Raw genomic sequence first — 14,562 nt, forward strand, 5'->3', positions numbered from 1 at the left:
TTCCCCCCTCGCAAGCCTCCTCTCTCCCTCTCTTGACCCCCCATCCCGTTTTCCAGTCTAGGCTTCCGTATTATACACAAGATGCCCCCGGTCTCATCCGTTCAGGGCCTGTAAGGACCCAGGAAAGATGGTTGAAAACAATATTGAAGGGATTTTGGCCGTTACGGGGCACGCCGTTGCCACACCCTCCACCTCACCGTTTCGTCTTCGCCAAGGATATGTGTGATGTGTGTGGTGCCATGATGCGAGAAAGGTAGGGGGGGCCCTATTTTGCCGCCGTGACCTACTGCAGGTGAAAGAGAATCTAGAACAGGGCGCTTAGTATGACGGGGAACAAATCTCCCAGAAGGAACTATTACCTACTTGTACAGTAGAGCCAGCAAGATGGGTTTAGTTGGGGTAACAGGGGCTGGGCTTGCTGGAGACCAGAGGCAAGATAATGCAGAGGCAAGGGGAATCAACCAGCCAACGAACAAACCACCCGGCCCAGCCCAGTCCAGGCCAATCTCATCTTCAAAGATTATCCGATACCAGTAGTAGTAGGTGGTTCAAAGATTATCCGTCGATACTATAGTAGATCAGAGATTGTCCGATCGTAGTTGTCCAAAGTAGGCCACTCAAATTTCCACTTTGAGGCCTTTCGCACCTTCGGGGCCTTTGGGACGTGAGCAACCAGGGAGGGCCTTTCGGCGTCAAATTTATGCTGCCACCTTCAGATCGAATGCATTCGATCCGGAACAGACATGAGACAGAAGTAGAAGAATAGAAGGGAGAATGAATAAGAAACTTAAAGGAAAAGCGTCAGTAATCATCCACAAATTGAGGTTCGCTGAGATATCATCATACCTTGTAGGGTCTATCCAATTAGAATCTGTATGCACAAAGACGCAGACCTCGTACGGCACGTTCTCGATGGATCAAGTTTTGGGACTCAAAGATATTCAGACAATGTTCGAACGAAGTAGTATTAATCCAAATTCAGGCTGCCACTAGAGGCAGTACGTGAATTGACCATAAGCATTTTCGCAGCAGCTTTCCCCATACACCATTGCAACAGCTATTAAACATTCATCCACACAAATCTGTCGCATACACGCCCCTAGTTCATCATCAATGGCACTTTATGCCTGCTGATAATCTACCTATTATCCAAGCTGCTTTTTTCCGAAAACAAAACAAAAGTCCAAAATACAAAATGTAATCAAAAATCTTCTCTCCCGCCGTGTGTTCGTTTGAACGCCGCGAAAACGCCATATTCTATCCGATAAAATGTGCGTGACAGCACAAAAATAAACAGTCGCTATGCAGTGTGATATTCAATTCGCCCAATTACCATTTTTTGTTTATCCCAATAAAGGAGTGACTCTATGTCGACCTGGTGTTCGTCATAACGTAATAATTTCATAAAGGAGTGTGTGTGATCGTGTGTGTGATCTGGGGTATCTTCGTCTAAAGGATTGTCGATTAAGCTGGAGGGTATCATAAAAGGAGTGTCGCGTATTAGATAATACATTAATAGTTAGTTGGTAATTATTCGTGTCGTTAAAGGATTGTTCTGTCGAGATCAACTCGAGATTGTAAAAAGGAGTGTCGTCGGGCGTTGGGCTCAAGCAGGCTGTGGCTGACAGGAGCAATAAAGAGAAAAACAAGGCCCATTCATCGTAGTGTTGTTGTATGGTAGCGAGCGTCTTAAGGAATGTTGTACATTTGCGTCTGCGTTTGAAAAATCAGGAGAAGAGGAGGAGAAGGAAGCAGATGCCAGCTGCGTCGGGTTGGTTGTCCATATGAGAGGAGGTTGGTGAGGCTCGTCGCGGAGTTGTAGAAGTCTGATGGTGTCCAAGTGCTACTCCATCAGACCGCTCGCTGCTTGCCTTTGCTTTGCGGCTCAGAAGAGCTCGGAATTAGAGGCGCGCGTGACAGCGGTGATGGAGGGTGTGGCGCAGAAGACGCCGAAGCGGTTTGGCGGTGTCGGTGGTACGGCTTGCTTGACAGCTGGATTGGAGACTCAGGAAGAGGAAGCATGCCGAGGGGGTCCTGGTACTGGTACGGTGATGGCGATGGAAGTGGCGGATGGGATGGTGCCATTGTGGACGAGCCATCTAGAGGCGGATACGCTGAAGTACTGGAGTTCCTGGGTGGCAAACGGTCAATTCCGATTGTGCTTCCTCGAGCCGGGGTTGGAGAGCCGGGTGTGTGTGCCTAGATCCACACGGGCTGCTGGGGAGTAACGAACCCGACGCCGTAGCTACTGCTGTAGTGCGCATCCTCGAAAACGGGCGATTGGCCAGGAGGAAAGCTTTGCATGTCATACGCACCATACTCTTCCGAATCACTGTATGCAATGGAGGCCTCAAAGGTTGACGATGCCGGGCTGTAGGCGCCACCAAAGGATGGAGAAGGGACATTCAGATACTGCTGGTGAGGATAGGGAGACGAGATGACCAGCGGACTGAGCGACCCATGGGGAGCAGGCGCGGCAGGGCTGTTGAGCATTGGCATCTCCTCAGCGCTGTAGCTGAAAGCCGGGTTCCCATATGGCATGTAGGACTCCGTTGCGGGGATCATCGGTGGCACCTCCTCCAGATGATGGAAGTTGGGAGGATGGAACGTGGGGAACGAAGGGGTCCTCTGCGGACTCATCCAGCCCATGCGAGACCGGAACTCACTGACGGTATTAATGGGAAATTCCATGAGCGTGAGCGGGGTCTGGTAAGTGCCCTTGACAGTGCTCGCAACGTTGATGGACATGAGCCGCCGGGCAATCTCCTCGATGGGGGTCATGGATAGGCTGCCAAAGTAGGCCGCACCAATCTCGGGAAAGAGACGCTCCATCAACAAAGCCACAGTGTACAGGTGAGCGATGGCGACCAGGGAGTTGGCAGAGGCCTGGTGAGACTGGAGGTATCCGACTGGAACCCAGAAAAGCCAAGTCCTCAGGGGCTGGAGGCGCTCAAACTGTTGGGCAATGGAAAGAGTGGGGCTGATCTTACGAGAACCCTTGAGAAAGCTGATCAAGTGCTGCATCTGAGTGGTGTCTTCCTTGTAGTGCTTCAGATGAGCTTCCACCTTGATGACTTGCTCGAGGGTTCGCTGATAGGCCTCAATGTCGTCCTTACGCGGCTGGGTGGGCCTATGCTCAGGGTCCGGGGAAGGAGGAGCGGTTGGGAACGTGCTGCTCTCAGCAATGAAGTCCGTGAACTCAGACTCATGCTTCCATGGCTCCATAGCATCAATCACCTAACGGGGAAAAAGTCAGTATGATGTGATGTAGATGTGCTAGCAAAAAAGGGAAAAAAACGCACCGTCGAAGTACCCTGCATAAGCTGGGTCCAGCTGCGCCTGTTGAGTGAAATTCGGTTAGTGATACATTGCTCATACAAAAGTCGCACAAGAGCGACACTTACCAATCCGTGGCCTGCCACGACAGCACCAGAGATGCCGCAAGGATAGCGTCAGACGTATCGCGAGAGAATGAGCCAATGGCCGCGTGTAGGCCGCTCAAGGCTTTACCCTTATGCTCGAAAGCCATGCTGCCGACGAGAGGGCAATCGGTCAAGAAGGCCAGGTGCATGGCGGAAAATGCCAACAGCGCATGCATCACATAGGGAGTGGTGGCTCCGATTTTTATCAGGCTGGAAACACCAAGTCAGTGTCTGGTTGAGCATTATGCTACCACTGGCAACGGCAAGGTGCCGGAGAAGCAGGGGACGGATGGTTCCTGTGAAACTACTTACGTCGGGATGTGACGCGTCCACAAAGTGAAGTTGTTGGCGCCAAAAGCCTGCAGCTGAACGTACAGCGAGGAAACGTGGTGAATCAACCGGAGATCCTCGGGGGAAAGGGTCTGCGCCACGGGAGCTGGATAAATGTTGAGCGATGGAAAGGGGAACTGGCCGGTCCTCTGCCATTCGGCAATGCAGACTTCGATTTCGGGAGTCCACATGAGATCGGGCTTGTCCGGCGTGGTTGAGCGACCTGCATCAGGAACCTGCACATCGTTGTACGGGCAGCGGATCTTGTGCTTGGTGCAGTTGCGGCTGGGGGCATGGCGTTAGCAAAAAAGAGAGGCATCTAGCTGAAATCAGAATGGGCCAAACTCACCATTGAGGAAAGCTCTCATCACAACGGATGTGGCGACGCTTGCTGTAGAGCCATAGTTAGACCAGAGTTTGCGGGTTTCATCAGAGCTGCCGTCCAAGCAACAGCAGATATTAATACGTACCACGTTTCACAGCCTTTGCGAGACTTGGTGTGACTATTGAGGATGAGGTCAGTTGACGCGCAGAAAACCAATAGAGAAGAGGGATACACACCTGCGACGAGGAGGACCACCGCCAGGGCCAGCCATTGCTGATAATGGAAAAGTGTTGAGATTGGTGACAGGTGACCTATGAGAAGAAGCGCTGGTTAGCAGACGAAATTATGTAGCAGATGAAGGAAATGGATTGAGCTGTGGGCGGAATAGCAGAGCAGACGGCACATACGAAAAGAAAACACAGCTGAAAACGGCTGTGCTTGAGAAGCGAGCGAGAGTTGTGAGGCTGGTTTACTTGGCTGTCGTCCCAAATACTTGGTTTATCAAGCTATAGCTGTGATGTGCAGTAGCTAGTGTCGATTAATCTTGCTGGATCCTTGCTCCAACGTTCTCTTGAAAAGTAATAGTACCGATTGAATATGGCGTATAAAAAGTTTTCTCTCCCAACTCTTTGAATTAAACGTAAAGTTGTTATAGTCGTAAAAAAAGAAATGTTTTTGAAGGTTTTTTTTCGTTATATGTTTGGTAGCGATTGTGGAAAGCGATTGTGGTGGTGCGAAGAAAGAAGCTCTTTTAGATAGACATTTACGGCGATTTCGAATTCGGTCCTGAGGACTTGAAAACCCGCGGCTAGCAGCTGGTCTGGACTGTTCGAATGTTGCGCAGTTCGAAAAGCTTAGACGTGGCTTGGCGTAGCTGAAGAAATGTATTCCGTGCAAGAAAGATGTTTGATTTATCGATTCAGATAAGATCTCTTCTTTGTGGTATTGATGATCCGTTGACTGCGAGTAAGATATTGGCGGCGGAGTCGGCGGGCAAAAAAAGCTGCAGCGGAAATGGCGGCTGTGGGGAGGATCAAAAAAGCGAGAGCACCGATAAAAGCGAATGACAGGAGTCAACGAGGACTTCCTAGGAGCGAGAGGAAAGGGTGAGCGAATGTGGGAGAGCGAACGTTGGAAATCGAGAAGATTTGGAGTGTTAAGACCAGGGAAGGGAAAAAGAGAGGGGAGGTGCTTGGGGGACTGGGGAATGTTAAATAATGGCGGCGGCATCCCACCGGACGCTCAGCGAGCCTCTGCCCCAAGCGTGCTGTGCTGTGCTGTGCTGCTGCGGCGCGGCGCCTGCTGGGCTAGGCTGGGCGCTACGCTGTACTGCGCTATGCTACAGTGGGCGGCCAGCCCCTACAGGCGGCCACTCAGCCATGGCAGCCGGCACTGTACGCACAGGTACAGGCGCAGGTACTGGCAAAGGTACAGGTACGGGTACAGGTACGGGTTCCGGCGCAGCCTCCCTGACCCTGGCCCCGGCCTGACCTCGCCGAAGCTGTAGCGCTGCTGCTAGCTGCTAGATCCTTCCAGTCTGAGCGTTGGTGCTAGCGAGAGCTTTGCTTGTCCGCCGACGTCGTAGGGGCCCATTAGGCTTAGCCTGGCAGGAGACGACGGGTACAGCAGGTACTTGGCTTTGACAAAAGGCCCCTCAGCGGCCATGTCCCGGACGACGGGGGGTGGAAGGGGGTGCCACGCGCTGTGCGACTCGGGGTTTTCAGGTGGTGAGTCGTAGCGGTTAGTGGGGGTTTTGGTGCTCGTCTGCGGTTTACCGTGCTGTGTCAGGGCACATGGCACAAGTGCGGTGCAGCACAGATGAAAGCATTTGGTAAGTACATGTATGCTGCAGTTGAATTTTGTATCGAATGTATCCAAGAGGTTCCTAGGGTTTGACAGTAAGGTTTTTATTTTCTTATTTTATTTTTTTGTGCGCTTGCCAGGCTACCGTGCTTGAATACACAACACACACCTACAGGCACATATCTGAGACACAAAGCAACGGAGAACCTATAAGCGGGCACCGTCGCAGGCAAGGGACCATCGGCTTTCTCTCAGCGCCAAGAACTCCGGACAGCATTTGCCTGCAAATGCGAATACATGCAAATGTCCATGAGACGGGGCAGCGCAGCGCAGCGCAGCGCAGCGCAACGCAAGAGAGCAGGGCCTCCGGTCGGCACCGCAGTGGAGAGAGGGGGGCGAGACGGGTGATGGGTGATGGGTGATGGGCGATGGGTGATGGACAATGATGCTTCGTACGAGCCCGCGAAAAGGCTCTGGACAGTTCGGGCTAGGGGTGTGACGGCCTGATGAGGCTTGGCTCCCTGGCCTCAGCAAGCGTCCAGAGGCATGACGCACATGGCACGATGCCCACAGCACCAGAATTAAAAATAGGTAACAACTGGGGCGAGCCGTCGGCCTGGTTTGGCCACCAGGGTGCGGGCAATGTGGGGGATGGAACCAGCAGACGTCGTTTGGTTGCTTTTTCGCACCCTGCTCGCGGGCTTAGGCTTTTTGGGCCAGACGCCATGGCACAGCGTTAGTTGGGGCCGGCCTTTTCTCAGGGTGAAACAGAACTGCGCGATTCGACGCCATCGGACGAGGATCAGATGGTGCCAGCACATTGTGGCCTGCGGAATTATCCTCTGCGCCGTGGGAGTGAGGTCCCCAGAGCCTTGCTGAGAGGCTGCCATTGGAGCCTTTTCTTTCTGTCTCTTCGTATCTGTGAAATGAGATGAGAAGAAAGGAACACTCAACTATGCTATTATTATCACGCCCCAACTTGCATCTACTTTTGGCTCGCACTGGTTCACTGCCGCTCACAGGTCCATGTTGCGACCGAGGACTCTCGGTACCTAGAGGATAGGAGCATTTGAGTTTCAAGACGAATTCGCCCCCCATCATCCCGATATGCGGCAACCGAAATGCTAAGCAGAGGCTGAAGATGAGATGGAAAGCCTAATTAGCACAGAGTTCGCCAGAGTCATCTACCAACCGTCTTAGTGCAAGCCGGCTAGCCGAAAAAGTCTTCGGGAACCAAGAGCTTAACTCGGTGGCTTCCACAGATGCCCACCAGAGATGATGTCCACTGAGATGTCCACTAGAGATGTCCACTAGAGATGTCCACCAGAGATGCCCACCAGAGAGGCCAGCCGCTGTCCACCGCTGGGCGGGTGTGGATCCTTGTCGTCACAGGCAGCTTTTCCCGAAAAGCGCACTTGCCTTGCACCGCGCATGCACATGCAGCCTCTAGCACTGCACCGATTAGCTCTTGCAACAGAACCCTAATGCCAACTTACATGCAAGCCCAGCCCATTTGTAGCTCAGTAGTGCAGTACTGCGTCTGTACATCTACGGGCGCCTGTCAGTCTATTGCGCAGGATAGACCGGCCAGGTGCCTACCTAGGTAGGCAGCACTTGCCGTCTGACTTGGGATCTCATCACGCCGAACCCTGCCTCCTTCCCTGCCTACAGTAGGTAACTGACCTATTTGGAGCCATTGGCAGGCGCAACTCAGCAAGCATCGTCTAGACCCATGCCACCATTTCAAGAAGGCAGCCATTTATGCATCAATTCTTCAAGTCCTGACTGATTGCTATTTGCCTGCTGCACTGTTTATTGCAACTTGAGGCTTGGGCAAAGACACTGACCAAGTCTCGCTTACAGCAAACAACACCAGTAAGCCAAGAGACACTTACCAAACCTTACCCATACTGTAGCAAGCAGGTCGAAGGCCAAGTGCAATCAACCCGCAGCGTACCCACCAAATACTGGAGCAGCTCTCAGAAAAAAAGTCGGCAGGCCGGTTCACCAGCGCAAAGTGCCAGCACTAGCTAGCAGTACTTTTTACAAGCGACGGCATCTAGCGCCCTGGCCGCCACGGAGTCCTCGGCTGCCGCTGTGCAGAAATGCGGCCAAAGCATCGCGGTACTGTACTCCATATCCACATGTCGTCAAATCGTCTTCCCTGTCGCCCATGTTAAGTCCATGTTGGGCAATACCGGTGAGCTCTCCGTCAACCAGGAGGCACCGAGAGGCGATGCTCCATCCAGCACATGCTGCACGAATGCTGGTCGGTGCTCGCATAATGTACTGTAATGCACGAATAATAATAATGCCGTCCATGTTTGCTGTCAGGTGCTCTGTGCTGCGCTCTACGCACCGGCGCGCCTCTCTCGGCCTAAATCCAAACGGCCGGTTCGTCCTTGGGCTTTTGAGGCGTTGAGGCGAAGCTCTCGCAAGTCCTCCATCGCGCGTCTCAGAGCGCCTCCAACGGTCAGTGCACCGCTAGGGGGCGTTTTGCTTGCTTGGCCCCCCCGGTTGGGGTTAACGTTACCAGCAAATTGCCCTCGTACTGCTCGTACCAGGTATCTGGCGGTGTTCCAGCTGCCAGGAACCGCGTCTACCTGGGAGGATTGCTGTCACGACAGCCACGAAATCTGCCGCTAGACGCAGTGACGGCGATTAATCCAGCGGCCTCGCCTATCTCTCTAATCAAACGGCTAGCCAGGGCCGGAAGGTTCTCAGAGTCTGGATCTCCGACATGTCAGTGCCAGGAGGCAGGTCGAGTCCATAAACAGTAACAATTAGCAAACAACTGCCGTATGGCCTTGCATGCTAGCAGACAGATATACCCAGACTTGGTTGGCGCGCTGCCCGAAGCCAGCTGAACTCCAGGCCCTGGTCTTCGAGAAGCCAGGAAGAATCTTGGCGCTCGTCTCACTTGTTGCTTTGTCAATGCAGATCCTACCGCGGATATCGGCAGCAGGCCATTGACAGGTTCTGGTACGCCTGTCGGCCGAGCAAATCTATGGGCCGACCGCACGGAGCGCATGTACAAGTACTCCGTCCAGCTCCATGTGCCATCTCCTGTCAACTGGCGATCCCGAAGCGTGGTCAATGTCGTCACAGGCGGCGGCAGCAACAGAGCACCCAAGCGCGGCATATTACTAAAGGTCGCATATCCTTGCTGTCGGAGCGCGCATCTCGTAGCCAAGCAAGCACTGACCCCCAAGAGGCTATATCGAGTCAGTTATCGAATCCTCAGCCTGCCGTCCTGAATAGGCTACTCTTCCGTGCAAGCGCCAATGTGGTTGGCTGGCTGGCTTCACACTGCATAACATCTCAGCCACTTTCATCATTGGCCCCGCTCTGATCAAGCGCGTTCCTGATCTACAGGAAATGAGCGAGAGCCATTGTCTCTTAGTCAATCGTCTCATCATCTAAAGATACGAGGTCACACTCTTCCTTCAGCAGCTAGAATAGCTTCTTGGCTCGGCATTGCGCTTAATCAAGCAAAGCTCTTGACGCCAGAGCCGACAAGGCGCAAACAGCCCTGGACCCTGAGAAACCCCCCCTCTATCTTCAAGCCAGGATTGCAAAGCTCGGGTTTTCATCCGCTGCCCCCGTTAAGCAAAAAATCACGTCAAAGGCTCGGGGAAAAGGGTTCAGGACGGAGGCAGCCAACGGCAATTATAGCAACGGCAATTATGCCTAGTGCCTTCTTCGGCTTGGTTTTACCCCTTCTCAAGCGGAATTTTCCATGGGAAACCTCTTTAGCATGGGGGGGGGGGGCAATTGCCGCCAATCACTACAGTCGTAGATCCACTACTCCGTGTTGTCAGTCTACGTTCAGACACCGAAGATGGGTTATTGATGCATTTCTCAGCCTTCCGAAGGATTATCCTATTGGCCTTGCTTACTCATGAAGCAACCCAGGCGGACAGAGTGATCACTAAGAAAGGGCACGTGGTATAGACGGTGACTTGTCTACAAAGCAGCATTGTAAAGCGACCTCTCTCTTAATTGGCGTCTATCGTCTTGTTGCTTTCAACAAGCCAAGTACAGTCTCGTCTTGCAGTGACAAGAGATACGAGAATAGTCCTGATTTAGGTTGTCAAACAGAGTAAGTGTCCCAATCAATGTAGTAGTGCCAGACCAAGACATCGTACTCAGAATAACGTCAATATAGCATGTTGCCGATTGCATTACTACTGCTATTATTACCACCATTACCGTTTCTGGTAATGTTTCCCTCCGCACTGCCGTTACTATGGCGGCTTACCAGAAGCTTCCCAATCATGTATAGTGGCAGCTTCGAAACGACGATACATTCAGGCTCAATACTATGCCATCCAAGCCTCCTCTAGGCCCGGAAACATACTCCACGGGTCCGCTCAAGCCCCCGAGCAGAGCCCAGGGTACCACCAGGGGTGCCGCCATTCTCAGGAACAGGTATAGATCTAATTCATAGCGAGATTATCATGGGCTGCGAAGGAGATTCTAAAACCTCGTGTCCTGAAATGGCCTTCTGGGGCTCCATCAATCCGCTTTCTACGCTAAGAATTGCGGCCACCCCCTTTTTGGGCTGGCCGATTCGGGGTCCTCACAAGCCACAGGATTTACTCAGGACGCTCAAGGCCGTGCTACTGTACAAAACTTGACAACTCGGGGAAGCTCGAAAGCTGCTACCCTACCGGGCTATACCTATGTCCATGAATAGGGATCATCGCAGCTGCAGCCTTTCAATATTATTACAAGTGTTGCTGCAGCTACAATCATAGTGTAGGATTTATTATCATCCGGGCTAATTCCGCTCTACCTATCATTGGTCGTATCGTGAAGCATTTACAAAATACAGACACTGAACTGTCTTCATCGACAAATCCTGCAGGTGAGACGAAATAGCCAATCACGAAGCTGTATCGGCCGATTTCTTTTTTTAGGACCAGGATCGCATCTATAGCCATTCATCGCTTTGATTGGCTTCATGGCGCGCGAATGCTGCTGGGTGTCGTCCAAGTGGGAGCTTGCTCATGCAAAGCACAGCAACGGCATTGGCGGTTGCAATATGGAGCACATGGCGGCCCACAAAATGTCATTTCCACTCGAAATGCTACTCCGGACTTACACTTCACAAGTGAATTGTCGACAGAGAACTGCGACGTCTAGTCCTAAATCGAAGATGAGGTCCGATGAGATGGCGACACGACGAGTCAGACAGCAGTCAGGCAGTGCAGGCCGAACCTGGCCACGAGGTACGGCTGGCTAGCTGGTACTTTTGGATGCACTTTGAGTATGAAGGTTCGCCATGACAGGGTTGTACGAGCACTCGAGGTTTTGTGCGGTATAGGAAACAATCCCGAAATGCTGGGTGACATAATTAACCATTACCTAGAAGGGGCATTATGCGATGTGATAAAGGGGGAAAAGCCCGTGGTGCATCCATTCTTGCTGCGACTTACACAGCCTTATTTCACTCTGCATGAAACGCCACAACAGAACACACTGCCCAATACTCTTGCACACCACATCCTGCTTTTAGGTGAAGGCGGTTGAATGTGGTTTATGCTGCCATAAGAAAACACCACCACTGGAGACAGGCCACCTCCTTGAAAAAAAAAAAAAAAAAAAAAAAAGAGGACCACTGAGGCCTTAGAAAGCGCCGAGGCTCTACAGTGCCGAGGCTTGTGAGCATCTCAAATGACGTGGGTTTTTGATACTCAAAGAAGCTTATATGCGCAGATCTCTTTTGTCTTTCGTTGAGTGTAGCGTCGCCGCACAGGTAAAATCCCGTGAGTGCGGAACGGCAACACACACGCTTCACTCTGAGAATCTGAAGGATTGCTAACAGAGGCTAGCTAAAAGCTGCCAATGTTCCTGTCGCCAAGACAAGCGGGCCGAAAGAGAGCTGACAAACGAGGGCAAAGCCACAATCGCACACATAATGGCTGGAAGAAGAAAAATAATACAAGAAAAAAGGTTCACCCAGAAAATAAAGAAACACAAAAATAAGGCTGACAGTATTACTCCGTAGCTCAAAGTCAAAAGAAAAGAGGAGCACTGCAACGTTTCATAGCTCGCCACCGAGACGTACTTGCGTTTGGCCTCGATCTCGGCATCCTTTACAGCGACACGTGTGCACTAACGGGCCAAGTGGTGTCCAATGAGCGAGTATCCGTCGCCTTGTTGCTAAAGATATCATTCTGCATATGCCTGGCCTGTCCACTTACAAATCGGTATGATGGAGAATGGCTGGAGCGTCACAAACTCTCGCTGCTTCCTTAAGCCGATATCCGGACGCATCTGGACCGGCAACTTGGTGCAGATGCCACTGTGCACTAGAGATATCTATGCCCAGCACCTATAGTGGCCGTGTGAATGGCGGGCATAGGTACCTTATGGATAGAATGCCTTTGAGTTTGAACCCGCCACTCGTCGTCTACGCAGCCAGGTACCGGTTTGTGAGCATTCCCCGATCAAGGCTTGGACAAGATTCTGGATCTCCGGAGTGACTGAGCGTGCTACAACAACTGCAGAGTGCTCGTGAAATGCACATATACACGTGCTCCGGCTGTCCTACGTGTCTCTTCCCCCACGAGAAGAGCGTTATTTACACGAAAAGCTGCCAAGAAGAAAATAGGCAACGGCACAATCGATGTTGAGATTTGAGGTTGTGCTGCCGCCTGACAGTGGTACCTGTGCTACCTGTACCCTATGACAAGACAAGGATGGGTAATTACGTACTTGGGCGATAGCCGAGGGCATGGGATTCTGGGCCGCCGTAGCTAGATCCCGCCTCCCCCATTATTGCTTGGGCGATGCGGTCATTATCTCACGACTGGCGGGATAACACGTCTTGGATGCATATTGGGGTATCCTATCAAGAGATCAAGAGGTGCCTCAGCTCGCTTGGCGACGGTGCACCGCATGAAGCGGTGAGAAAGGAAGCCCACGCAAGCCACAGCCGACGGCAGAACTATACTCGCACAGCATTTTTCGATAGTTTGGTTTCTACGAAGCCGTGTACCACTTCCTGGTTGCCGATGCTGGTTGGCCCATCCTACCCTGCAGAGTTGAAGAATCGAGTGCATGATGGTCTACATGCGCATGCACAGTGATCTGTGTGATGCGCCGCCCAAGCGTGGAATGTCAGCGCGTCAGCATCCTCTTTTCCATGTTTCTTGCTCATTGAGCTGCAATCCACTGGCAGCATCACCACCACCATCACCACCACTGGATAGCAGTCCCAATAGCGCCATTGCCTTTTGAGAACGTCGGCGAGTCTGGAGGGCTGGGGCGGGTGTGTAACTGGTGGCCAAGAAAATCGACCACAGCCCTTTTCATGCATAGGCATGCAGCTGCTCCGACACACATGCGTCTACAAGAAGATGACGGAGGTCCGCCCACGCACCCTTTCAACAAGGCACTAATGGAATCCGAGGGGTGGGAAGAACTTCTGAGAAGCTGGACCCCTCAAATGGGACAAAGCAACTGGTGATCACCGCTGCAGACGGTCCGATAGCTCTTGTCTGGCGCTGCGTCGTGTGGCCCGGTGTTGCAGCAAAACCCTCATCACAAGAGACACTGTGTATGACCACAGCCTCAGCATGTTCGTTTTGTAGCCTCCGGATGGCCTAGCACAAATGGAGCGATAGTCTGACATGCTGCACAGAGCCCCGAACGAGCCGCCTGCCGCCCCTGTGGCCCTGCCGTGCAATTAATGCGAACTACACTCTGCAAGACAGGCAGAGTTGTCCGTTCCTGGCGGGCGAGCCTGAGGATCGTCTGCGATCGGCACAAAGTTTGGTTGACGAAGCGGCCAGAAGGGGCAGGCAGCTCAGCCCGCTCTTGGTCCCCCTGGCGGAATCTCAGCTCATCATCGCCATACCCGCAGAGAAGGGCGACGAGGGCCGTCAACAAAAGTAAATGGCAAAGCTCAAATACCAACTGACATGGTATTGCGGGAGCTTCAGGCGGGGAAGCAGCATCCACTCTTAATCCCGATGCGCTTGTATAGAATGACGAAAGGCCTCTCCAGGCGAGCATATTGGACCGTCCTCCCTTGCATCCGCCTCCCTCCTCGTCCTGCACGATCTGTTGCCGCTGCGGCGTCTGAGTGGCCGAGCGGCGAGCTTCGACAAAACCTTCGGTGGTGTGCCTAAATATAGAATAACCCTAACGCCGTACTAACGCAGCGATGGTGTGGTACTATGGGGATGGGGCCGTCAAGTACTCATACCTTTGTTTTCTTTTGCATCTTTTCGTCTGGACCTGGTGATGTGACAAGCACCGCCGCTACCGCTACTACTACTCATTGAGGGAAGGCGAGATATGTTGGGAAGCTGTTGGACCGACGATGCTATCCCTTGCACGCTATCCCTCTATCCCTTACACAACGAGCAGAGCTGGAGGCGGAAGATGTACAGACTCCGAAGCGAATAGGCCTGCCTATATGGAGGTGCTGAGCCCGATATCCACAACTGCAAACTTACTTTCAGCAGCACTCGGGGGAATGGCTTTGGTGGCGGCTGCGCTTCCAAGCACTATATGATGAAAGTCTACAGATGGACAGGAACATGTCCCTCGTTTGGTGGCCCATCTGAAGGCTTGGGGCTAGCGGACGGGCTGCTCAGAGTCTATGGAATCGCTTATGCACCCCGACTGACTATCTGGGCTAGATTCCTGAACATGTCCTCGGTCTGG

The 14,562-nt window shown here is 52.5% G+C and overlaps 2 protein-coding genes across 3 annotated transcripts; both read right to left on the reverse strand.

Annotated features, from left to right (window-relative positions):
* Positions 1–938: 938 nt before the first annotated feature.
* Positions 939–5,230, reverse strand: TrAtP1_010922 (uncharacterized protein). Of its 2 annotated transcripts, none has more exons than XM_066114903.1 (9): positions 4,666–5,230; positions 4,485–4,605; positions 4,314–4,388; positions 4,223–4,255; positions 4,102–4,143; positions 3,735–4,037; positions 3,405–3,632; positions 3,303–3,339; positions 939–3,237 (listed from the first exon to the last, which is right to left on the reverse strand). In XM_066114903.1, the coding sequence occupies exons 3-9, from the start codon at positions 4,346–4,348 to the stop codon at positions 2,200–2,202; spliced, it is 1,716 nt and encodes a 571-aa protein (XP_065971001.1). In that variant the 5' UTR covers positions 4,349–4,388; positions 4,485–4,605; positions 4,666–5,230; the 3' UTR covers positions 939–2,199. The 2 variants fall into 2 exon arrangements, with proteins under 2 accessions (XP_065971001.1, XP_065971000.1); XM_066114904.1 differs by having other exon boundaries at positions 939–2,131; positions 2,234–3,237; positions 4,485–5,230.
* A 694-nt stretch (positions 5,231–5,924) lies between these two features.
* Positions 5,925–6,770, reverse strand: TrAtP1_010924 (uncharacterized protein; the record flags this gene model as incomplete). Its single annotated transcript, XM_066114905.1, has 1 exon — positions 5,925–6,770. One exon carries the CDS (start codon positions 6,768–6,770, stop codon positions 6,462–6,464), a length of 309 nt encoding a protein of 102 aa, XP_065971002.1. The 3' UTR covers positions 5,925–6,461.
* Between the last annotated feature and the right edge of the window lie 7,792 nt (positions 6,771–14,562).

The sequence above is a fragment of the Trichoderma atroviride genome, chromosome 6 (assembly GCF_020647795.1).
Source record: "Trichoderma atroviride chromosome 6, complete sequence".
NCBI classification, from domain to species: Eukaryota; Fungi; Ascomycota; class Sordariomycetes; order Hypocreales; family Hypocreaceae; genus Trichoderma; species Trichoderma atroviride.